Source organism: Anopheles ziemanni, chromosome 3 (assembly GCF_943734765.1).
Source record: "Anopheles ziemanni chromosome 3, idAnoZiCoDA_A2_x.2, whole genome shotgun sequence".
Lineage (NCBI taxonomy): Eukaryota > Metazoa > Arthropoda > Insecta > Diptera > Culicidae > Anopheles > Anopheles ziemanni.
The window spans coordinates 1,288,142-1,314,351 of NC_080706.1; the positions used below are offsets into that span (position 1 = coordinate 1,288,142).

General features: G+C 48.1%; 1 protein-coding gene across 1 annotated transcript in view; it reads right to left on the reverse strand.

Moving 5' to 3' along the window:
* LOC131287232 (homeobox protein cut) overlaps positions 1–26,210 on the reverse strand; it is a 155,699-nt gene that overhangs the window by 14,491 nt on the left and 114,998 nt on the right. The window contains exons 3-5 of the mRNA XM_058316265.1: positions 13,580–13,761; positions 12,477–12,604; positions 8,325–9,818 (exon numbers count right to left, since the gene is read on the reverse strand). Of these exons, the coding sequence (XP_058172248.1) occupies positions 8,325–9,818; positions 12,477–12,604; positions 13,580–13,761 (1,804 nt within the window). The remainder of the gene's footprint in view (positions 1–8,324; positions 9,819–12,476; positions 12,605–13,579; positions 13,762–26,210) is intronic.

A 26,210-nucleotide genomic window follows, 5' to 3' on the forward strand; every position in this document is an offset into this window, starting at 1 on the left:
CCCAGGGTCCTCGAAGAAGAGAACCATGTGTTCCACCTTCAGCAACCGTAAGTGAAGTAAGAAGGGCAGGAGGAGGCGGGTGTCGCCGAATTGGTCCCGATCTGATCCCGAATTCGCGTTTCAGAATAATTACACATTAATTAATACATTCCTCTTCACGCCGGACTGCCACTAAGTGAGCACTAAGTTTACGCTCACGCTATATTTAAGCGCATCGACGACGCCGGCATGCCGTGCGGACATTCTCACGCTTCGTATCGCTTTCGTTTCCGCTTTCCGCTCCCGTCGTTGGCCTCGGAAGCCCCCCCCCCCCCCCTCTCTCCTGCGTTTTCTCGTTCATGGGCAGGCTCTAATGTTCGAACCGAAGCCGAAGTAATAAAATGAAATATATTCTTTTATTTACTACACACATAGAGCCACACCCAGATCGGTGCCAGATCGGACGAATAATTGCGACACCAATTTCCCCTCCCAAAGAGGGAGAGGGGGGACCCCCTTCCTCTACTGGGCAGGTGGCCAGAAGCTAAACCGATGAAGATGACGAATTTCGCTTAGGAGAAGGTTGAACTTGAGGGGGGAGGGAACCGAAATCCATTGCAAGATTGTGAAAGTGTTTTACTTGGCGAACGAGCGAGCACAACAAACGATCCCGTCGCTGATCTTTTTTCGCGAAGAAATGTCAAACTTAGAGATCATCAGCATTGCTTGACATTTGATTTGGTGCTGTGCTCCGATTTGGTGGTTCGTGCGCTTTTCCTCCGAACCCAGTGCGTCTTTTCAACGGCAATGCCACGATTGCGAAAACTGACAGCCATTGTGTGTTTTTACCCTAACCTCAAATCCTCCGCCCATCAATAAGCAATCAATCGGAATGGGGGAAACTATTAAAACTTTTGCAAACTTCTACCAGGCACCAGGCGCCTCCGTTTCCCTCCCCCGGGGGCATCGATTGACGTTTGTTATTTCGGTTGTTTGGTGGAGTTTTAACTTCGAAAATCGAATCAGGCAAAGAAAACAATAATCGTCGTTGGAACTTCTTGGGTCAGCGAAAATTCGAAGAAGTTTGCGTCGAAAGACGTTGTGATTTGACGTGTTTCGATTTGTTATTTGTCTGAAACGACTCAAAACACCATTGGCACATTGGATCAACAAACAGTGGCGTTAGAACATCGGCCAAAGTTCTTCCATAGGTCGGACAGTTCAGTTTTACTACCGTCTGTCCGTGTCAAGTTGCGCCAAACATTGATGGAACCGGGTTGAAAATCAATCGCGGCGGTCCCTTCGGTGACCTCGCTTTCCAACTTTTGTGCGCTTCGATTTCGACAGCCACTTTGGGACGTAATCGATCATGACGTGACCTCTAGCCTTCTTAAAAATGTCTTAGGCGAGCAACGTTGAAAGCGGGGGCCAAATTCCTATTTTTATAAAGTAGGAAAGTGTTTTTTTTGTGTTGCCCCTGTATGTCGTATCGATTTATATCGAGGTGCCTTTTTGTGTGATGTTTGCGATGGTTAGCCGGCTTGTGCAAAACGGTGAATTATTTGTGAGTTTAAGAGTTTTAAAAATAGCCACTGCCGATCGTTTTCGTTTCGAATGGCGGAGGCGCAGAATTTAACACCTCTCGCGGGACACCGACGGTGGGACTGACAATAATACAGATAGGCATAATCAATTATTTTCCCATTTTCTTAATGTCAACTCTCGTGCTCTCGGACACACGGGAGCTGCACGGTCGCAGTTGTTTCCCCCGGCGAGTTTGCGATGTGTGGCGATCAATAAATTATAAAAACAATGTTTTCAACGGGAGACGACCCGCCTGTCTTCGTGCGGCGAAATCTTTTCATCTACTCGAATGGCACAACATTTTAGGCTAATGCTCTCGCTTCCTCAGGGCGATCGCTCGAAATAACTCACACCCATAGTCCCCTGGTGTGGTCCTTCGAGGGATGGTCGTACGTTGTTTGACCGTTTTATCGCTCGGGCCCGTTCCAGTCACTTTCATTTTCATTATTTACAATAATTAGCTATAACATCCGCGGCCCGGTTTGGGGTGCCCGCCTTCCCGAATCGCCGGATCGTGAAAATCCTCGACCGCAACCCGGTTGTTGTTGCCCAGTACAATGACTTTAAAAGTGGAACCCACGCAAAATACGAAGCCAGACGCAAGGGCCCGATGCATTCGATGCGCTGCTGCGATGCCGTGTTTTGACATTTCTCTCTCGTTACGGAAGATTTAATTGCGATGCAAACGAACGCAATAAAATGCGTATTCGTGCGTGAAGACTCACAATGGCGGGAGGCGCTATAATTGGTGGTGCGGATACGGAAAATTGGATATTCGCGTCTCCTTACGGTAGGGAAGTTCTTGATTCCCGCACACACAAAAATAGAAGCCCGAAAAAAACGCAACCATTCGAACGAATTTGGTGGATGAAAATGGATTTAATTTCGATTTCGGTGAAATCATTGATCTAGAAAACTGTTTGATCGTCAATTATGGCTCCTTCCAAAAAAATCTCCCGTTTTGGGCAGTAGCAAGACCGATATTAATGTTCATCTGCTCTTTAACCCGTACCCAGACCAAGGGCAGACAGATTGTAGTGATTTTAATTTTTCGGCTATAAATTCGAATTGCCCTTAAACGCCGTTCGCTGGCGAATTTACATGGAAAAGAGTGCATTATCGGGCAATTACAGCCCTATCCATGTTTGGTGAGACAAAGTTCAACCGATTTGAACCCTGCTGAAGTGAAGCCGGAGCTGGAGGTTGCAGGAAAAAGACCCAGCCAGCACACGAACACGTCGCTGTCGGAAAGACAGAAAACTGTCATCCGGATAGTCGGGCAAAGTTTTTCCTACACGACGGCGTCCAGGACCAGGTTCACCATCATCATCATTACACTGTTGGCAGGAGGTAGAGTATGGGTAGTCGGATGTTGATCCTTGACCGGAGTATGCAACAAATGCGTGTTTTCTGTTCCCATCTCCAACTCCCCTTTGACCACGCGTTCAATTACCCTTCTCCGGTGAACGGCTCAAGTGCGGAAAAGCCAAAGATAAAAGAGAGCGCCGCACCCCGGGATCATCCGGAAAGCCGGTACCGTACAGAAGGGGGCAGAATAACTTTTATTTAGCACGCGCGCATAGTGTGGGAAGATGTCTTCATTTCGGCCCCAACAACGGGATGCTGCTGGAAAAGTGTGGAAAGTTTACGATAAATAGTAGTCACAGTAATCCATATCCTTTCCCTGAGTAACACCAACCGAATGGGGGGTGGTGTTTTTACAGCACGAGGACCTCTTTAGTATCGAAACTATGAAATAGTAGTGAGAGAGAAGCAGAGTGAGGGTACCTAACCTCCGAACGCTTAAGGTTTTCGATTTAGGAATGTTGGATTTTTCCGGCAATTACGCTGCCGACCTTTTTAAGCCAAATCGACCATCAGCTGGAGGGTGAGTAACACTCTACGCCAAAGCCAATCGGACCATCTGCAAGGAACTTAAGAGTAGGGGGGGGATCAAAAAGGGGCCAACTTATCGAATGCAATTAATTTTGAATTATCGGAAGATAAATATTCGGACCGTAGGCACAAACTGCCGAAAACTATAAAAGCGATTAGGGACCCCTGTTCAATGTTAAATTGATCGATAAATCTCCAGCTCACGGTTCACCCGCCCCCCGGGCCTTTTCCATAAAGATGGCGGAAAGCGTGCGGCACAACAAGATGGATGTCATTTGAATGAGCTTTACCACCCGCCCGCCCTCCACCCCTGAGCTGAGGGTGATGGTAGGGGAGGGCAATGGAATTGTTGAAAGATCGCTCATATTAGCTTGCGGCTGCTGTGCGATTCGCTCTTACGGTTTGTGCCATGTTTTTTCGCCGATCTTCTCGTTGTGCTCGGCTCGCTATTGAACTCTGTGCAAACAACGCAAACGAGACCGCGAGTGGATGAAAAATGCGAACGAACACAGACGCAAAGCGCACAACGACCGACGTCTTGAGGCGCTCCACGTTGCCGGAATAAATGACGTTTCGCTGATGACTTAAAACGATGGTGCAATGGGCCGATCCGATAGGGCGTGTTTCTCTGTGTGTGTGTGTGTGTATGTCTTATGGCAAGCCAGAAAGCTAATACCCATGAGAACTTGTTCCCGTAGGACCCATTGTTCTGCTGTCATTCGATTGAACTTGCGGCATCCGCGGCTCTGTCACTCTGCGCTTCTTGACGTTCGCGTCGAATCGCAGCAGGCGATGGATGACAGTATGGCGTCATCATGGAGGAGGAAAGGAGGCAAGAAACCGCAGTAATGATAGTAATCAGATTATGAAAATTTTCTTGAAATTTTCCTTTGCACCTTCGGCGAGCCAACGTTGACCTCATGCCCGATTCGCGACAGTGTCGCTCGTTTGATGATATCTCGATCGTTTCATTTTCTTTTCATAAGATTTAAAAATGTTTTACCTTTCGCGTACGGTGCGGTCATTTTCCCCCACGGCCTCGATGCAAGATTTTGCTCGCTCTCCCTTGCTGATGTTTTGATATGTTGGTCCTACACTGCGATCGTTGAACATAATTTATGCTCCCTCATTGTTTACCGTTGGCTGGTAAAATATTTATCACTTGCTTTTCACAGAATACCTTTTTGTTTATAAGGATTTCTTCGTCCGGCCACCTTATTTTCAGGTCAAACTTTCTTTGAGATCAGAACTGCCGACTTGCCCAAAATCCTCCAGACGAAGGTGTTTTAACAAAATGCTCCCAGAGGATCTACGTTCTAGTGACCGGAAAAGGTGTCCACTGTTGGGTCACAAAGTTTAATGTCTCTTTAACTGTCGATAATTTTCGTCGGACATTCGACCTGCTCGAATTGGCCACTTAACGTGTTGTAACATTGGTTTGGTGGGGGGGAAGCATGATTGCAGTTTAATTGGGGGACATATTTTAGCAAAACTTGCCGTAGGAGGTAAGGAACGTTCGATTTGTCAACTGTCAACGACAGATTGTAGGTAATTTTACTTCGGCACTGGAAAATCGGATTCGGGTGTGGGTAATTCTGGCTGGCAAGAGCGAGAAATGTTACACATGTTGGTTGTTCCGTTCCCTACCCCCTCCCGAAAATAGTGGAATGAAAATACATGTTTACCAATCATTAAGCTGCTTCAGGTCCTCCACAAAACTCTCGAAACCAACCCACCGAGGAGGGACGTCGTATCGAAACCGGGTTCTCAACCGGGTTTGCAGTTGAAATTTGATGATTTTTAATTTCCATCTTCTTACGCCGGAGAAAAAGTTCCAGCTGTTGGAAGGGTGTAGCCTCTCCCCTTCGCCCTCTCCCTCCCTTCATATGTCGCCCATGCGCGAGTGATATGTTTATTCTGTGCTGCGGAGCGTAAAACCCGTTCGGTGCCCCTGGAAGTTATGTGAAGCGTCATGCATGCACATGGAAAAGTGAAGGTCTCCTACCCTCCTCGCGCATTTTTCGTGCCACGTCAATTAATTGATGAACAAAAAAGGGTTTCCATGGCTAGATGGTAGCGGGGGAGGGTGAAAACCAAGGCACCGAAGGGAAGAACCAAAGTTTTTAATCTTTCCCCGTGTCCTCCTCACCCTCAAATGAGCCAGGCCTCATTTCCATATGCAAACACACACGTCTTGCAAGACATGGGTCTTCGTTGTGCCGCCCGAAAGCATACGTAGGAGGCACTGTTGCCGAAAAATAACCCCCTTTGTCCCACTTTCCTGCCACGCGTTCCTCGGTCGGCGCAATTTTTCCGCACGAAAACCCCAACCGACAAGAACGCCGCGTTTTTTCCCGAACGACGATGAACTCCTCGAGGTAACGAGGCAAGCGGAACAAAAAACGAAAGAAAGTTTAATGAGCGGATTAGCGGTAATCGATTTTCCGAGGCTTGCAAAGGTTTTTGGCTTGGTAGCGTCCCGGGGTCGGGTTTTTTGGTGCAGAAGTGAACCCGTTTGAAAATAAAATAGCGAACCCCACGGGCGAAACAACCGGGCGGTGGTAACGGTGGAAAATGCCTTCGCTTTTGCAGTGGAGCGCCGAAGGAACAAAAACAAAAAAAAAACAACGACGAAATCTTACGCGGTTGCCACCATTGTCTTTATTGTGCCTATAAATTGCCTTTATCTATAATTTATTCAAGACGGCAATTATCGCTACCGAGCGCAAAGAAAGTTTCCACTGCAGGATATTGAGATATTCGGGCGGATATCGGCCACCAATGGTAAGGCAGGATAAGGGCGGCATGGGCTGGGGAGAGCGGAAAGGGACGAAGGGTGGCAACGGTTCAAGACAACCCCACAAATAAGCCATTCCTTTTGGAATTTCGAAGGGCACACTGGATCGCGTGGTACACAGGAGTAGGGAACACATGTGGAAGGTTGGAGTGATTTTAATGACTTGAACAAAAAGCTGTCTTCCTCAAGACTTAAGGAGGCTGTGTTTGATGTGAATAATTGATGAGTTTGGTTATGTTGCGGAGCGAGAATCATTCTGCATATTTAAATTATCCCGATCGATTAATTGAACAAACCTTACGCCCCCCACCAAAAACTCCCGAGAAGAAGGGTGTTTGGAAGGTTTAATCCTGAAACGGGTTGAACGAAGGAACGGCGAACAGAGTTGCCACTTCCGAAAGGGGATAACAATTAATCACTACGCCAAATATTTGAACCAAAATCAAACCGTCCTCTGACGCCAACGGCGGAACACATTGGCGATCGAATCCGGTAGGCAGCAATTGGTTTGTTGCCATTCTGTAAGCAAACCACTTGACAGCTGTCACGGCTCGGTTCGGTTCCGAATGACTGCGGTTTGGGACAGGGTGGGGTGGTGCCCTGATAAGGTGAACCGTTCAAAGTCACTGGCAGAGTGGACAGAGGCACCGAAGTACCGGATATCCGGGCCAACCCGTGACTATTGTCGCTGCACTCTAGAGTTCCGTCTCCGGGCCCTCTTATCGGGTGCTTTGATTCTCTGCAAAAGTTTCTACCGTTTGTTCGCCACCACTCCGTAATTACTGCGCACAGAAGAGCAGGCCGTGGAGCAACCCATCCACATGGCTTGAAATCATGGCAACGATGGTGGATGGGAGAAAAATGGCGTGCTATCGACATTCGCTTCAAAGTACAAATGTGAGTGTGGAGGGAAGCGAATCAATGGGGATGTCCCAGATGTTAAGCGCTCAACAGTCGGAGGAATTCAGATCCGTTTGTGTCAAACGACCGACCGACAAGAGGATCGACAAAGGACAACCGTCAATCGATGAAAAATAAACCTCGCTTGGGGTGGCGAGGGAACGAGTTTTTAGGATTAATCAAAAGAGCATCTGAATTGACATTCTTTTCGTCGGCGGAGAACCCCTTACAATTGTGCTCGGATTGCCTTTCATTCCGAGTCGGGGTACTTTGGATGGCAATATCTATGCTCTGCGAAACGACACATGGAACATCATGGGGGAAAAAAACGGGGAAAAACATGAGCTACAGGAATCACAATGAAATATTAATTATGAAACAATCGTGCGATTGTGCAGAAGAGCTCTGAACCGTTTCACTTTTCCGATGAGAAACCAAACGATAGAACGGAATGGTGGAAAAACTTTGCATCCAAATTAATGAAAAGCGGAGTAAAGTGGCTCAAGGATCGCATCCCGACAGCGGGTATCGCGCAGTTCGGAGAAATTTCGATATTAATCTTACCCCACGGCGAAATGCTTCTACTCCTCGCCTGGCTGTTGATTGCTCTTTTACAAGAACGGAATGGGAGTTTTTGGCAGAAGACAAACAACCCTTTCCTTATTGGCCCTGGGAAGCAGGAATATCGCAGGGTTTCATCATTATCTTCCGTGCATCTAGACAGCACACTTTGGAGGATGCACTTTCGGTCCGCTTCCAGCGTCGTCTGCTCCAAGCTCCAAGGGAGTCTATTGCATTGTATGGAGAAACTTTCGACTTTTTATTGGCACCGAACATCGAGACGGTCGGAAAGAACGCCACGAAATTGCACTCTTGCGCGATCGAACCGACTCCACCTCCCGGGTGGGAAACTTTTTTAATAAAATATTATTTATGCTACCGAGTCGGGGTCTTTCCCGCTTGATGGTTGTTCGGGTGGAAAAGGAACTCGTGGTTCGTGTTCTTAAGGGATGAAATATGGATGATGGTATCATTCTTTGCCCGTGTCATCGATGCAACTCCGCCATCGTGTGAAATATGTACCATATGAAGAACCTGAATCGCTTCGTTTCACTCCCGGAAACCCCGGAATGTTGTTTCATCATTGGAAGTAAATCGATACACTTACCTTTCTTCGGGATCAGCGATTTGAGCAGCATGATGGCGTTCTCGTCGCATGCCCAGGCGTGCATCTTGCGGTAGCTGTCGCGGCCCTTCTCCGTCAGCTTATCCCACGGCTTCGGTTTCGATAGCAGCTCGGAGACGGTGCCTTGCGAGAGACCGAGCACGTATTTGGCGAATAGCCGCTGGCCGATGTTGTGCACGGAGAGCAGCTCCCGAACGCGCCGCGAAATGTGCAGCGTGTCCAGGTTCTGGTTGGCGTACTTGTCCATGTTGTAGCGCAGCATCTCCTGCAGCTTGGCCTCCATCGGGTCGCCCTTGGGGATGAGCGAGTCGCCGAGCCGGCCCACCATCGAGCCGGGCGGCATCTGCATGTCGGAGGCATCAGCGAACCGGAAGTGCCCCCGCTCCTGGAACTGGAACGGCAGCCCCTGGATGAGTCCGCCCGCTCCGGGGCCGCCCGAGCCATCGAGCCGGCTGAGCGCCGCCAGACTGTTGTTGTTGTCCTCGAGCGGGCTCTTGGAGACGGACATGGGCGTGAGGCCGCCGCCACCGTTGAGATGGCGCTCGTCGTGGCGCGAAGAGTCCTCCCGCGGCACGGGCGTACTGGCGGACGACGAGAGCTCGTGGTGGCTGGCGGGCTTGTCGTGGTCCAGCGGGGTGGACGCGGAGTTGTGGTGCGCCAGCGGGGCCAGATCTGTCGGGGGCGAGTTAACAACAACACGATGGTGGTTCATTAGTAAGGCCGGATTGCGAGCCGCCGCGGCGACGGCAGCGGCGGCGGCGGCCGCGGCTGCCAGCCCGGGTGGAGGCGGCAGGTCCAGTCCTCCCCGGCGCCAGCTGCTCACGAGCTCCTCGCCCAGGAACGATCCGAATTGCTCCACGTTCTGCAGTGGCGGACCGAGAAACGAGCTGAGGCCGGCCATCGGATCGGTCGGAGTTGGCGTCGGGGTGGTCGGAGGCGGACAGAGCGGTTGTGGCGCGGCGGCGGCGGCGGCGGAAGACGACGGCGGACGAAGCGGATGGGGTTGGGGAGAGCGCGCGGGAGCGGGAGAGTGCAGCAACGCTTGCGACAGGTGTGGCGGCGGGGGTGGGGGAGGCGGCGGACAGCCGGCCATGGACGGCGAGGACGCGGGTCGAGCAGCAGTCGAGCAGTTATTGTTAATCTCGGCGGCCAGCGCCATCAGCGGGGTGGAGTTAGTCGGAGGAGTGATGGTGTTAGTGGAGGACTCATGCGACGGCACGCTTCGCGACTCGCTACTACTGGCCAGCTCGCTAGAGGGCGTACTGGAGCTAGTGCTGTTTTGGGGGTGGTTGTTGTTGCTAGAGCTGGCATTGCTATTGTTGCTGCTGCTGTTGCTACTGCAGCTGTTGTTGCTAGCAGCAGCCGGCGGGGAGAGGGGTTGGGTGGGTTGCGCCGAAGGGGCAGTGCCACTTCCGGCCGTACTATCGCCACCACCAGCACCAGCACCGCCCTTGGAGCCGCTTGTTGGTGGAGATCCTGCGCAGAGATGAAGAACACGCGCGGGAAGGCGAGCAAGAAGCAAAGGGAGGAAGAGATAGAGAGTGAAAGAGAGAAAAGGGCAAATGAGTTTAAACAAACAACTGGCAAGCCCTTCGGATGACGCTCTTTCAATGAACAATAGAACAAGGAGGTTGATCCCTACATGATAACATTGAGTGAACGATACGAGCGAATCAAAGTAAGGTGAAATTAGAGCAAATATAAAAAGATTTGCTTTGAAAATAAATATTCTAACATGGAAACAAAAACAAAGTATGACGATATAATACTCGATGAAAACATTGCGATACTCGGCTTTTATCAAAATCGGTTGCAAACTTTAGTCGACAGCTTAAGTAAGAAAGTTGTCTCAGGTTGCACCGACTTTGACAGGCGACGACGGAAGAAGTCGGTATCGTAAATTTGTCATAGATGCCATTGTGTTCTTTAAGGGGACCGATTCAAACTGTTCCCATACTCTCGATTCGATCGATCCGAGAACATAAGTATTCAGTTTGAGCCGTCGCATTGTGATATGCACCTCTCCCTCTCTTTTTCTCCGTGTGCCTCTATTTTGTGTGTGTGTGTGTATGGGAAGAGGATGCGGGTGCTGGCGGTGGCTTTGGGTTGGTGACCTAGTGTGGGGTGAATGATGATTCTCGCGTCTGTGTGTGCCACGCGGGCGAAGAAAACTTATGTAAAACATGTTTATTTTCCCATGGATCTCATCGCAGGCGCTTCTGTGTGTCTTCGCGAACAAAGGCAAAGCGGAAAAGAAAAGTGCCCGGGGAGTGAGAATAGATAGGAGCGAGCGACAGTGATCGAACGCAAAACAATAATAACAGTAGCCATAAATTTCAATAATTCCATCATCGCGCGCACCCACGCCACTTGGGAGTTTTTGAATACAATCATCCCCCACCCCGTGGGGGTGAAATGAAGGAGGAAAGGGCGGTGGCGGCGGGTGGGAAAGGCTGACACTTTACGTTCGATCACTCGATCGTCAGTTCGAACTCGATTGCCGCAACAACTTGAACAAAACAATAACGAGCAGCGCGGAGGATAAAACAAGCAGCCATTTGAATTCAGCCCGGTCTGATCTTCTGCTCCTCCACTTTGACAGCAGTGTTGCCAGACGTCGCATTAATCGAATCGAAATCGCTCGCATTTGTGGGGGTTGGGTTTTCGCAACGGCGTGGGAGAAATGATCGTTCGTTCGATCGCGCGGCATTGTGTACGATGGGCGAACCAACATGGCGCCTTTGGGCCTTTTTTTTTTGGCGGGGGGTTGGTTCTAGCCACGGGGCCGGGGGACGGGGTTTGTGATTTTCATTAAACAGTTTTTGTTTTTTGGTTCGTTTGTGTCTTATGATGAAACTTTTATTAATTGTCGGCTGCATTCGTTTCGTGCGCCGCGTTTGTGATCGTACGTGATCGCTGTGTTCGCGACTTCGAAACAGATTCGAACGGTGGCCAAAAGATTCGGTCGCTGGTGAACACAACAATACACTCGCGTGGGCGAGACCCGGCTTGGAATCGTAAAAATAACGTTTAATACCCAACGGAAAACGGGCGACGGTCGCACCAGGGTCTCGTGGCGTGGGAAACGTGGGGTTAAGATTTTCCTCCATTTGTGCTGAAAATGCACCAGTTTTTCACTCCCACCCTTAAGCCATCCCGTCCCTAACGCGAAAGCCAGCTGTTCGAGATCGATCTTTTTAGCCCCGGGGTTGGGCAAAAGAAGATACACATCATTAGTATGTAAACATAATTAAGAGCCGCGTACCGATCAACCCCATCGAGTTCGGGCCCGCACGGATCTCGGTCTGGGCGGACCTCCGGAGTTGTTTGTTTATGCCCCGGGGCGTAAAATAAAATATGAAGTAAAACAAACACACTTAATACACGGCCCGTTTCTTGCGGCGCTGTGTTTGATCGAACCAATCGAACGGCTAATGAATTGGAGAACGATTTTCCGATGCAAATCATTTCGGATGCACCGTCCCAAGAAACAAGTTTGGATTCAGGAAAAGGAAAACTCTCGACCGGCCGACCGGCGATGTGGCGATTGAGTTGAGTTGTAAAAATTGGCGCCGCACATGTTTCCATGTGTGTCGGGGTTGATGGTGGCATAGTTGCATTTTACGACCGTTGCGTCTCCCCGTCGAGCGTCGAGCGCCGGGGTTTGCTTAGACTGAGTGCACTTTTTTTTTCGTCGCATTTTACGACGACGCGTCGCGGGGCCGCTCGAGTGCAGCCCACATGAGAGCTGTGTGAGTTTGAATCTAATTTAATGAGTTTACGATCTGACGCGACGTCGCCGGCTGGGACTTGGACTTGGGGGAAAGGAACTTGGGGTGTTCGAGTGTACTGATCTATGCACCACCACATGATCTGTATGTATGATGTGAATTCGTTTGGTGGGAGCCCTGTTCGTGTGGATGTGTGTTGGGTTTTTCCTCACCGTCTACGGACAAAAGTGACTCATAACTAAACACGAGATGATTCGAAAACCAAAAACAATACAGCAAAAGCAGTGATGTGAAAATGCCGGGGACCGATCGGGAAACGCGTTGCATGCGATACAGGGGAGGCGGGAAAATGAATAGCTGCAAAAAGGGGAAGGAAATCGTTCGGGAAAAGCGAAAAGCCTACCTTCCGAGTTGGCCGACGAGGATTTGATTGCTTCGGTCTGCGCCGCCAGCGCTTTGGTGCGTTCGAGCAGCAGCTCCTGGAATTGTTTCGACTCGTGGGACGCGCTCAGGTCAACCGAACGCAGCATGCTGCGTGGAGAGAAGAAAGAGAGAAGATACATAAACCGTAAATTTGGGTGATTCAAAACTAAGTTTCATTTTAAATATGACTACGATTTAAACTTTGACCTACTACCCTCGGCATGACTTCTACGCTCGTAATCCGCTGACATACATACACCCCCCCCAAACACACACACTCATTTGCGTTCTGCGGGAAATGGAAAAAGGGATACAAGCGGCGTAGGTGTATGCAAAACCGCAACAACAAAAAAAAAAAGGAAATAAAACCCGTACCTAGGGCGGCAATTTTCTGACCGAAAGGAAACGAGATTCGGCCGCCCCAAGGCAGATCTCGTGTTTTGTTTTGTTTTGTTTTGGTTACACCGGACGATTTGATTTTATTTTTTTATCTTTTCCCTACGACTACGCCGGGAGGGAAAATATGTATAATATGTGTGTGTGGGAGGTTTTCCCCGAAACGCCAACCACATTTCCCTCGGAACACGCGTGGTAATTCGGTAGGCGAGATCCATCTCCCTTCGATTTGTAAATTCGGCACAGTTTTTTTTTCTTCCTCGTTTTGGTCGTTTCGGGAACAATTTTCCCCCAATTTCAAATCGCGCCCAAGCGCAGGACGTGCTCCGCGGAACGCGTGTCAGCTATCACGTGGAGGGAACACACACACGCACGTAGCAAAAAAAAAGGCTCACAGCAGGAGGGCGGGTGGGGTGGTGATTTGATGGTGGTTTATGTTTTTGTTTACGTGTCGTTTTTTGGGCGATTCCTCCGTGCTTTATTCTCTGCGGCGGGGAAAAATCGGGGCCAATTTCATACAGTTTGAAAAATCGTCCAGCATTCCCACTGCTGCCCGCAGGCAGAGAAAGTGAGCGCGCTTTCCACCCAGCGGTGGGTTGGGTGGGTTGGGTGCGTTACGATACCGGGTAATGAGATTCAAAAACGTGTGCCGACCATAAAGCGAAAAGCGGTATTTGGAGTATTTACCTATTTTCCTTCTTGATATCGTCAAAGTCCTGCTGCTTTTCGATGCGCGACTCGAGCCGCACGATGTGCTGGCGCTTTTCCTCCAGCCGGTCCTCGAGCCGCTGGATCTGCAGGTTGTGCGATTCCTGTATGTTGGCGATGGCCGTCCGCAGCCGGCCGACCTCCTCGAAGAGAAGCGATATCTGTGGGTTTTGAGGGGGGGGGAGAAAAGAAAAGAGGGGAAAACATTTTAAGCAAAACGAATCGAACGGTATGATTAATGATACACGAGGGCGGTAACAAGTAAAACGGAAAACGGCACACAATTGACAGGTTGAGAAGAGAGAGAGACAACCTGTGCATGTGGCCGGAAGTATAATATTCTAAAATAATTAATTTCCCGTCATGTCATCTTATTGCAAATCTATTAAACAGTAATAAATATAAATCGTTTGGAGGAGCCGCCCCACAAGGCAAGCGAGGCGGGGGATTTCCCGGTACAGACGCGAGCAAATGTCACCGAGGACATTCCATTCCGTGCACTCGCAAGCACCGTTTTGCCATGTTTCGGATGTTGCAGCTGAAGGCAGGTTGCGCTGTCGAAAGTGATGTCAATCTGTGTCAGGAGAAATGCGAGGAATGTGTCCGTTGGGTAAATCTCTCCCCCACCTCACCCCATACACCGAAGCAACCTCCTTCTTACAACAATGTCCTCCCTCAAGGGGGAGGAGGATTGCTCGTCTTGAAATAGTTCGTCGAATCCGAAATCGTGCGTTGGAATGGATTCGATTCCTGTTTGATTCATTAATTTTCACGTCGTTCAGTTTCGTCCTTAGGCGGGTCGTTAAAACCCCTTTACGCCTGTGGCCTGCAAAACCTTCGGGAAGGTCGAGTTGGTAAGCGATAAATCAAAATTGTAAATACGATACCGCAAAATTCTCTTCACCGTCAAATGGGGCTGAGGGTGCGGGGTTAAAATCCTTCCGAGGAGTTGAAGAAGTTTCACCCGGAACATTTTGATGCTCATTTCCGTTCCGCAAAAATCGATCGTCGATCCGTCCCACGCTCGTGCTGGTGGTGGGGTTTGAGGGATGGGAAACCGATAACCGTGAATGATGCCTTACCCTCTCCCTCCCTCCCCACATCCCCCACGACTTCCACGACGGACAGGGCAACATCAAATCCTTATCAAATGGAAGACGGCAAATTCCAGCGAACTAGAAACTATTCTGATTCGTTTCGGGAATGAACAAAGTTTTACACAAAAACAATCGTCGAAATGGAACGCCGCATCTCGTGGGTGGAGCGGGTGGGTTGGGGGTGAGAGGCAGGAAGATATACGATGGGAAATTAATATTTTGCAACGAAACAGCTCCAGAGAAGTGGCGTCCTTGGTGGGACTCGCCCCTGTCTTTGTTGGCTGCCTCAAAATGGCTGCATTTCCTTCAATCCTTTCGATTCGCATCTTCCACGCCGAGGAAAAGCTCAATCACTCAACGCTAAAGCATTCGCCAGATGAGTTTCCTGAGTGATTTCAATCTCAGACCTTACCCTGTGGCCTCCTTCCTTCAGACGGTGTGCTTCATTTTCGCGTCGGAGTTGTGGTTTCGAAGCATTTCAAAGAAAATCTCGACCGATACAGAGCGGGTTTTAACTCTTGTCGTGGCTAGGACTTTTCGGTAGGATGAGAATAGAAACATAAATTCCAATCAAACCCCGAACAGATAACAACACAAAAAATAAAACCAACCATTAGAGGATTGAAGGGATGGAAGGATGTTTTTTTTTTGCTATTCCGGTTATCCACCCGCAGACTTTCGCGGTAGTTATTGACGATGTTTGGATTATTTCGATTCGCTGACTCGCGCTCGCCGACCGCGACACCGTAACGGCCACCTTTCATTCGGAGATTATGGAAGGGATTGTAACATAAATTTCATGTTTTTAAAATCGACGCCGGTCATAATGGTGTGTCGTGTAGTGTCCCGGGGACGTCCTGTTGTCGGAGGACGGTATTCTTTTATCTAGTCCGAATCCGTATCTCGTATGTCCGAGGAACTTTCAGTGGAGAATGGGAACCTATCGTCCAGGACGGTTGATAATTTGGATTTATATTTTTTTCTACAAGAAGAGTTGTGTGCCGATTTGGTTCGAATTCGTTTTGGGAGGAGATGAAATAATATTTGGAGATTATTAGGTTAAAAGCAGCGAGATGGCTTTTACAAATATTAAATATCGATTCCCGGCACTTGATGAAAGGCAAACACCGGCAAACACCGTCGCCCTATCGGGATCAGATGATCGATATTAATTACTCCAAACCGTGGCCATTTGGTGGGATGTTCCCTTGGTCTCGGTGGCGACCGTGAAGGGTTAATTTCTGGTTCATTCATTACGATTAAAGGAGCAATGTTTGAGCTGTGCGGATGAGTAATGTTTTTTTTTTGGCTTGGATGTGTCCTGGCAAGGAAAACACTTTTGAGAGTCCGGCATGGGGACGTCAATTTTTCATTATTTACCCCGAGTCGAGGGTGCCACGTCCGTCCATCGGATGTAACCGTTGATTAATCACTAGCGTCAATGTGTATGAGTGTGGGTGTGAGTGAGTGAGAGAAAGAATGGCGGAGGATCAGTGAGGATCGAGGTTGTTCGAGCTGCTATGTATATTGACTAATTTATGACCCACCGGAAGTATCTTCTCCCGACACGGACACAGAAGGTCCGAAACGGTTCTTCACACGACTCTCAGCATCCCACGTTTGTCGGAAATTACGATGAAAGGATATGGGCAGTTCGGGGCGTCAATTTATTTTCATTACGCTTGTCTACAGTCCCCGGGAACGCGCTTGGTGCGCTTCACGATGCACATCGGGAAGTGACACAGATTTCGTCCATTTCCCTGCCCTGGACGGCCTGAAGGATACCTTGCACGGTGTATGTGTCTTTTATGGGGTTTCTAATCCAGATCAACTGGGGCCTCATATTTTCGGGTGAGTTCTTTCCCCGCGGATGACGCTACGGAAAGATGGTAAATTTTTTTGGCTTGTCTGCATACGCGACTTCCTGTTTTCCCCGGGATAGGGACTTTTCGCATCAGAAGTCGTGAAGAGAAAATATTTGACGAGCATCCTCCTCTCGAAGAGATTCGAAATGGAAGTGCGCAAAGCTCACGAACGTCGGGCGGACAAAAGGACGAGTGAGTTTTGTAATCCTTTCTCTGATGCTGGAGATGTGTTGGTCTTTTTTTCGTGTGTGTTTTAAGAGGCTCTCGTATGGTTTGTGGAACGGTGGGTGCAAAAAATCTTTCCATTTCAAAGCCCCGTTATGGCGAAAGGGAACTCGAATGCATGTAAATAGATATAAATTTTATAAATATACGTTCTCCTCGGGGCCAAAACAAAATGTTCATAGAACGTAAGGATAAAAAAGATCTCAGTCAGTCCGTCCGAGAGGCTACAGAATCCGGACAGGAAAAGGCACTTGATGAATCTTGATGTTTTCAGCAAATGGTCACCGAGTGGGGTTTTTTGGCTGTGTGTTCTGCCGTTGACGGATCCTTTCGCTGATGAGTGTTGGTGGAAAAAACAAAATCGATCCATTCCCTAGCCCAGGACAGACAACAACCCGGAACGAAGGATGTGCCCGAGAGTGAGACGAGGAAACTGAATGATATATACCTCTTAATATTACCATTTCAAATCAGTCGACCGTTACGATACTCTCGATCCCCAACCGCCTGCTCCCCGGGTTGGGCGGGTGGACACAGGTGGCAAGAAAAATCCGGTAGAAGTCGCAAAAGAACTCAATGTTCTGACTCGAAAAAAAAACGACCTCGCTGTGCGGTGAGATGAACAAATATTATATATCTGTAAGTCCTCGCTCATGTCCTGCGATGGTTTCAAGTAGGTGAGGGCCCGGACCCGTCTCGGAAGCCCCTGTCTGCTCGCGCAAGCCGGCGTCATCAAGATTATCTATCATATTATTCGCCGATGTTCGTGGTTACTTTCCCTTCCTTCCGGTTTGGAACCGCGGGCAGACATATCGCTCGGTTTGGAACGTGAACGTGGTTTCGGAAAGCACGATACATTTTGCTCCACTTTACTGTTGCCCTTTTATGAATGGAAAAAAATATGACATTCTCGGCCACTCGAAAAAATGTTCCGAGATCGGGGCAGGGGTATTGAAAAATATTATTTATTTGTACATCAATATGATGGCCCTTCCCACCCTCGAAATGATACGCTTGGTGTAGAAATTCTGACGATGGTAGCAGCCATAAAATAGACAGCATGCATGGGGTTTTCCACGACAGTCTCAAAGCTCTTTCGCTGTGTAATTAAAAATAAACTCTCCATCGAAGCGGTGTCGGGAAAAGGAGCGTTGGAATAAACCCTCCGCCTCCAATAATAGGGAGCGAAAACAGGAAGCCCATTGGAAGGGCACAGGTTGCCAGCTTGAAGTGTGGTTCATGGTAGGCAAAGCCACCACTTGAATTTTAACGACACGCCAAAGATGGCATCGAAAAGACACGGCCCACGAGATGGCAAGCGAACCGATTTCGCCGGAGATCGTTATCAATTCTATAGAAATTGATCCTCATTAGATGGAGGGACTCGGTTTCCTGCACTGGATGTCATTATCCTTGCGGTGATGCGGGGACTCGTCTGGTGACATTTGACAGGTTGATGAGACAAGTGGTTTGAAGCAGTGGGCTGCGGCTGCGTTAAAATGGAGGGTTATATAAAGATTTATTGATTTAAAATTTCAGAGGGTGAAAAATTAAATAAAAAAAGACAAAACAAAACCCCCTCGAAGACGGCGAACCCGTGGAAAATGATACGCGTTCGAGATGGAATTAAGGTATCGTTAAAATTCATAGCTCACGGCGGGAAAACAGGATGATCTGGACAACAACTGGACCCAATACAAGCGCACCAAATGATGGTCACTCTCGGTGTGATTGAATTATACATTTTTGGCGACATCTCGTGATGGCTCGCGTACGCTAATGGAATTATTTTCCTCCTCTAAACGTCGCCCATAGTCGAACAACAGACATCAGCATTTGCCGGACATGGTCATGTTGGGTGGTTGAGCATAAATGGAGGCGCCCAGCATTGGTCGCATGTCAACGAGGAGTGGACGATTGCAATTTGATTATCGATGTAAGATTTTAATATTCGCGATATGGAATCCTTTTATTCGCTGACAACCCGTTCAAAGGGAAATTGATCTACTTCAAAGTTGGAGTAGATAATTTTGTCTGACAACTAGAAAGATGATGGTGGATTTCTTTTTGAATTTGGTTGCTCATCAAGTTCAAAACGACAAAAAAATATTGAAATATATCAGTGAATAAACTTGACAATCGTAGAACTTCATTGAATGTAATGCGTACATTTCTATAGAATAGAATGAATGAAAGGCGAAAACGAAAGCATATAGCTCAGGTTTGAGCTTTTACTATTTAAAAAAAAGTCCCCATGCCTAGCAACAACAACGATAACTTTGCTCAAACGATGAGAAGAAACGAATCGATGCGACGTTAGTAGGCGGCGCTCGGCATTTGATTGTACGTGGTTTTTATCTTCCGCCTTCGTGCTGCCCATTTTCCCATGTGCTGTTGTTTTATATTGTTCACGCAAATATTTTTTGACAGCAACCAAATAATCTATACCCTATTTTATGAATATGTAGATGATATTCCTTTGCCCGCGCTCGATTGGCCCGGGACTTATTGTTATCCTCGCAAAAGGGGTACCGGGGTGGGGGAGAGTGGTCGGTCGGGGTTTGAAGCCGTGTAAGCATTGGCGTTGGAAGGAACGATCACCAAATTGAAAAATTATGTCCGACTGGCCGTTGGACTGGTGTCCGTTTTTGTCCGTTCCTCGCGGTGTACCCCCGGTTTGCGTATTATGTCCTCCTTTTTTGTGCTTCCGTTTGGGCCCGGGCTGGCTGCTATACCATTGAGTTTTTCGTTTCCATATTTTTTTTTGCCCAGTTACATTTATGATTAGGAGCGGCAGAAGGAGGAGGGCAAGGAAAAAAGGATTCAGTTTTGGGCGAAGGAGAGATGTGCTTGTTTTCGGTGGGACAGCGTTAGTGCCATTGTTTGGGAGTCTGACGAATTTGTTCTAATGGTTGTAAAAAAGGACAATTGAAGCATGATAGCAGTCGAAAAAATATGTATGTATGGCAATGATACGGGTGTAAGTAGGGCTGGGTTTGGGATATTAATGGATTGATGGTTGTCCTTTTTCGTTAAAAAATAGAAAGGAGTGTGCTGTTTGTTTTTCACTCCGAGCATCAAACATCTATTTGCGTGCCTTTATCCATTCACGAACCATCAAATCGAAGAATAGAATGGCATATGGCATTGAAATAGTTATTCATCTACAATGATGTGTTAACATAACATGAATATTTCATCGTTGTCGAGCTGTGAAATGAAATAATTTGTATTCTAGTTTTGATTAAATGGAAAACAATGTCATATTTTTGTCTCATATTTATCTTCTCTCCAATTGACGGAAAATTTTTGTCCTTCACATCGTGAGTATGTTCGAAATATTGAAATGATGTTCGAAATGCCGCAAGTTTTAAGGTAACCGAAGGGTATATTATCCTTCTAAAAATGTTTGACTTGCGGGTGAACGTTCAAATACACATACATATATCATTTTCTGTTCTCGGACACTCTGTTGTTGGATGACAAAAACCAGAAACAAAAAAAAAGTAGAATGGACCACCAATAATGCCACTTTTCCATGGTGGAAAGCTACCAAAAAAAAAAAAGGGAGAAAGCAAATGAGTGTCTCCTCCCGATCCCGTAAGGGTTGTCCGGAAAATATGGAGCCGCACGGTCGATGATGGTCGAGAGGTTGAAAAATGTATAAGTAATAATCATTACCCGGACGCAGCCGAAATGACAAACGCGTTCCCCCTTGCCGCCCCGGGGGAAAAAAGGCCGAGCGATCCGAAGGGACCAGTGCGAGAGTGCAAGGGCCACCAAACTTCTTGTGTGTGGGTTTTCTCGGCGTTGTTTCCCTGTAGCACGAGCATCTCTCACCCCCGCCTCGCATCCACTCCACCTTCGTCCGCTGTTGTTGTCATTTTTGCGTTTTTCAAGCTCGAAAAGGATTCGAATCTCTCGGGGTGTGGGGTGGGTGCTTCGATGGATGTGTGCGGCCTTTTTTCTTTCCCAGCTTTAAAATGAACCCTTTTTGCGGCTGCCAACATGAACCATCATCCCCACAGTGCGTGCGGGCCGGGGAAGGGGTGGATGGTAACATTATAAAACATAAATTTATGCGCGTTTTAGAACACGCATGAGTATCCCGGTACTTTGTCGTCACGGGTGCGCCGTGATAAACAACGGGCACAAGCGCGAACAACCCGAAACAAACGCACACGCACGGGGAGATGCACGGAAGAGGCGGAGGAATCGTCGGAAAAAGGATGAAAGGATTCGCCTTTTTCGGAATGTGGATGTGACATCGCTGCGGGGTTGAAAAAAAGGAATCGGCTCCGAAAAAAGCCGCCCCCGGAACGCACCGTGGCAGAGAATGATAATATCGCCAAGATCCGTCATTGTGTCATATCAAGAATCGGTGAAAAATAGCCTCCTCCCCCACTCGTCACCCCTCGGGCAGCATCCTTTTCCGGCGGGGGCGGAGGGTGGTGAGTGTTTGAATCCATCCATTAATGGATGCCCTCGCCTTTACCGCTGCGCCATTTTTATCGTTGCCAAAGGACACACACCCGATCGTCTCCCGAAATCCTCGCACAAGAAAAACCCCGATTTGAAAAGGACTCATTATCGAAATGCATTCCCGTAATGGATTTATAGAGAGTCGTCGTCGTCTTTCCCTTCGTCGAGCTCTTAAGAAGAATTGCAAATGATTTGTTGATGACGGTGTGTGGTGGTTGTGGTTTGCCAAAAGCGAGCGGTAGGGGGAAAACAGATAATAGCGATTTTTCTTGTTTTTCCATCGACCGGTTAAGGAGCCGCTGCAGTCGCGTCCCATCACTTCCTGTTCGGGGAGTCATTCCATTAACCACCCCAGATGGCGCGCCGTTAAGTGATGCTAAAATGATGCTCCGCCTGCTTCGATCTTGCCTGTTTGTTGTTGGATGTTTTGCTCTGCCGAGCGAAACTCGAGCGGGAAAAATATCGTTTCCATAGCAACGTACCTGAAAAGGGATGGAGAAAGAGCAAAGAAAAATATTAGTACACGTTCAGCCAGGGAAAGGATTGCTATAAATCATAATTTGGGAAAATTTCGAGGCAAATGAGCATCGGATGCTTCGGGTAAAAACCCCCTGCCTTTTGCTGCGAATCCTTTTTATCGCAACGGAAAACTATCGGATGGTTTATCTGATTTAAATAAAACACGAAAAGTTTTCCATCCGGCACTGCCGCCATATGAACACGTTCCCTTTTGGTGCCTTTGGACTTTCGGAGTTGTTCGTTGGGGGGCTCGAGTGTCGATGCTTTGGCAAATCGTTGCTAGACGATAATTCATTTAAAAGTCAGAAACAATTTTTAACCAATCGCAAACGTGCCAAACGGGGGGACATGTACTTAAGGTGCTGGGCTGGGGAGAGGGGTCGTCTCCGCTCTCCGGAAAGGTAACCTGCAGTCCAAACCTACCCACCCCTGTCCCGGGAGTGCTGCAAAAAGTTCCGCATGAACCGATGGAAATGGTGAGTCCTGTGCAACTAATCCCGACCTTTTCTCCATCGTATCACCCCGCACGCGTGTTTGTAGTCGCTCCGTAGTGTAGTGAAAGTCAGGACCTTCGTTTGCCGGCGTGTCGTGTCTTCGCTCGTAAACAGTCCGGTCCGGTTTTCCCCTTCCCCGAAGGTAAACCACCCCCCATAAACAACCCCCTCCAGCGGAACAGAAGGAAGAAGGGGCTTAGCGGAGACTTAGTGGACGTATGCCGAGGTAGAGATATTTTAAAATAATATTTTGCAGGATTTCAATTTTTAGTTTTCCCGCTTCCCGTACCGCTTCCCCGCCTCCGAGGAGAGGGTTTGGGATATCAACCAAAAATCAGCATTAGAAACCCAAAAACCGTCGAATTTAAATGCATCTGAAAGGGGATCACGGTATGAAGAAGGAAGGGGGCGCAGGTCCGGCTACGGTCCGTTTGACTCTCCGACTGTGGATTTCCGGGGACTCGTCCTGGAATTTATGCTCCCTTCCTTGTGCTCCTGTGTGCAATGGCTTTTGGCTTTTGTGGGGGGGTGAATTTATCCTCGGGCTTTGATTCGAGGGCGACGACGCCATGGTTTGGCTCTTCGATCCGATTCGAAAACCGGTCATATTTATGTTCCTTTTGTTTTAACAGTTTTTTCTCCTCCCTACTGCATGCCACTGCGGTTGGTGGAAATCGATTGGCTGAATTTAATTAGAACCGGACTAGCAAACGGGCCGCCTTGGCATTCGAAAGCGAGTCTACTTAATCGGAAGAGATCTCGTTTCGGTGGAAAACCTGGAATTAACTGCCGGCCGAACCGCAAACCCCCGGTTGGTGTCCCTGGTGCGCGCTGCCCGATAATAATCTCTAATCCAATAATCATTATCTAGTGAAATTGGACGCAGCACAACCGTCTCAAGCAGAATCGGATGAAAGTAGCGTGACCAGCGACGCTCAGAAGAAAGAAAGGACGTTCGCAAGGTGGTTCTTTCTTTCTTTCTCCTAGCTTCGTGACCTGCAAGAACCCTCCGCCGATCGCTTCCCTCGAGAGTGGGTAAAGGGAGGCTGATTTAAAAATTCACTCATGCAGATCATTGAGATTCGACTCGGGTACCAGGGTTTTCGGAAGCGGAAACGGAACCAAAACCATTCGAAAGGCCAGCCGGAAAAACCGAACCGCGAAAGTGGACGCATAAGGAAATCGACTACTTACACGTCCACGTTGGAGAGCACGCGGTGGGAGCGAGCGGGCCCGGAGCAGGCAATTGAATTAATTTACTACGAAAGCAGATCATTCAATTAAGTCACGTTTTTCGTCTTCGTCCGATAAAGAAGGAGTCTGGAGACTTATTTTTGTCCCTCGGCTTGTGCCCACTTCGTCCTGTTTTTCGCTAGTTTATGTGTCGATGGACGTTAAGCGAGCGGTGCATGTTTCAATCGTTTGATACACCAACTTTTTTACACCAACTTTTCGCCCCTTGCGAAGGGGAGGGTATCAGAATTGCTTTATTTACCGAAAACCAGACGAAGTTGAAACACGAAAAAAACTGTTTTAAATACAAGACGAACCAAAAAAAAGGTTATTTTCAAACGGAACGAAGACGAACGCAAATATTCGACCAACGTCCAATGGAGTGGCTCTTATCCCCTTGACGACATTCAATCATTGCACGGGCCACCGTCCTGGTGGCACGGAGGGGTAGGGAAATTGGAAACGGTAATAAACCGGTGAGCTTCCTTGAGGCTTCCCAATAAGGAGGAGCAATAATGATAATAACAATATTAAGTGTCTTTAATTGTTTAATTAGGGAAACGGAGCATGAAAATGGATGCCGTCTTCCATGTCCTTCCATTTGGAAGATCTTTCCCCCAAGAGGATAGGATACACTTGGAAAAGAAAAAGGAAACCGACCCCACCTAAGGAAAATTGAAAGGAAGGCGCGACCCAATCGATGCCGATGGGAGGCTCTATCACTTTTCAATTAATATTCAAATTTAAGGCGACTAAATACCTAACGGACCGTGCGAAAATCAGTCTCGCTCGATTGGTGCCGTTTTCGCCGGGCTTAATCGAACCCCGGCAGTTCAGCGGGACGATGAAAACCGTTTTCAGTGGGCGAGAAATTGATTTCCTAATTCGATAAGATTGAGACGCTGGACCGAGAAGCAGCACCGTTTTGCGAGTAGACTCTTCCCGTTCGGTTGAGCTTGGGAGCTCTTCCTCTCGAGGGCGGGAATGAAACGAAATAAATGACCAACTGTCTCGCAGGACATCCGGTCGGTAGCAGCACAATCCTTAGGGGTGGTTTATAAAATAGTTCATTTAATATTTAAATCAACTGAGGAAAGTTGGATGCTTTTTCCTTTCCCAGCCTGCCATCCCAGGGAAAAAGGATGTCCATTTCGATGACCGTTTGGTCGCACAATACCTACCACCGCTGACCGTTAGAAATCGTGACTGAAAAAGGCGATAGACAATCGGAGCTGTCCCGTCCCGGCCAGCCACCAACCCACCCTCTTCTCCCACCGGTTGCCCGAAGGACTCCGGAGTTGGTTCAATTTATCATTTCACATAAATATTATTCCTCTCACAGCATCTTTCCGAGGACACACCACGGGGCAAGGGGTGTTTGAAGCGGAACTTCGGTTGATGTCGACCGAATGACTGAATGATCTTCCCACCCCACCGTGGCACTGTCTCCAAATTGTCCTCCGGTTGGAAAGTTTCATACCGAGTTGGAGTGGGTTTTGCACGGAGCGACGGAGAGACTAGTGATTTATAATATTTAATAATAAAATAAATACCAAAAAAGCGAAGATGAACCCGGAAACGTCCGTTCGCCTATCCATCCGTCTAGGACAGCTCGTCCACGTCCTTGTTGGAGTAAAAATGTCATCACCACCACCACTGTCTGTCTCCGGTTTCTCCCTCACTTGTCCTTTTTACATTTTTCCCTTGAAATAATCAATAGTTTCATCCCTTTTTGGAAGGAGAAACATCGTCGCCTTCTAGATGCACTTTCACGGCGAAATGTCGGCGAAAGGCACCCTGTTTCGGGGTGTTTGAGATGATTTTCTGATGAGCCAGGAAACGCAGGGCGACAAACGGATGGCGATGGATGGATGAAGTGGGTTGATTTTTGGAATACAAATTTTTCGGAATTTTGATTAAAAATATTCCTCCCTCTGGGTTTTGAAGGCATTTCGATTCTGTCCATTCCACCCTTCCACCGGGGGAACTATTCACCCGACGAGGGGATCGCCGTGGAAAGGGAAGGGATAGTTTGCCTCTTGTCACCGCGTCCCGCAGACCTTTCTTGGGTGTTCGGTCACAACAAACTAAATGGCCATACGGGGGTCGTTTTCTGTTTGGATCGTGTATTGTGCACGAAAAATTAAGCCACCATTCGAGACGATGTTCATGTTGGATGTAAAACCACCGTTTCGTTGAAGATGTGAAGCAACATTTAAAAATAATATCCTCGAGGCAAGCTTTTATTGAATAAAATTACCCATCTTCGAGAAATGATCTACCGCACGTAGCGATTGCTCCCTGATATCGGAAGGATTGGAACTACAATGTGAGTTAATTAATGTAATTATGGCCAAACTTTCGTTCGTCGTTAGGATCGCCGTTTTCGCTCAAGAACTTCCGTGTGGGAAAAGAAATCGTGAAAAGTTATGGCAGGAACGTGTGGCGACCGTTTGGTTCGCCGAAGACAGCTCCCTTTGTCGCACCGGCGATGAATCCGGGCGACGACGCAAAGAGGTGATGAATTTAATTTTAATAAATTTACAAGTCCCCTACTACAAGAAAGAAGGCCTGCAATTGTGTGTCTGGAAGAAACTGAAGGAAGTTTCATTTTTTAGTTGTTGCAGGTGCAAGTTTTCTCGGTGCGGGATTTTACTCAACTTCAATCTTTCCATCAAGCGATAGCTGAAAGAGA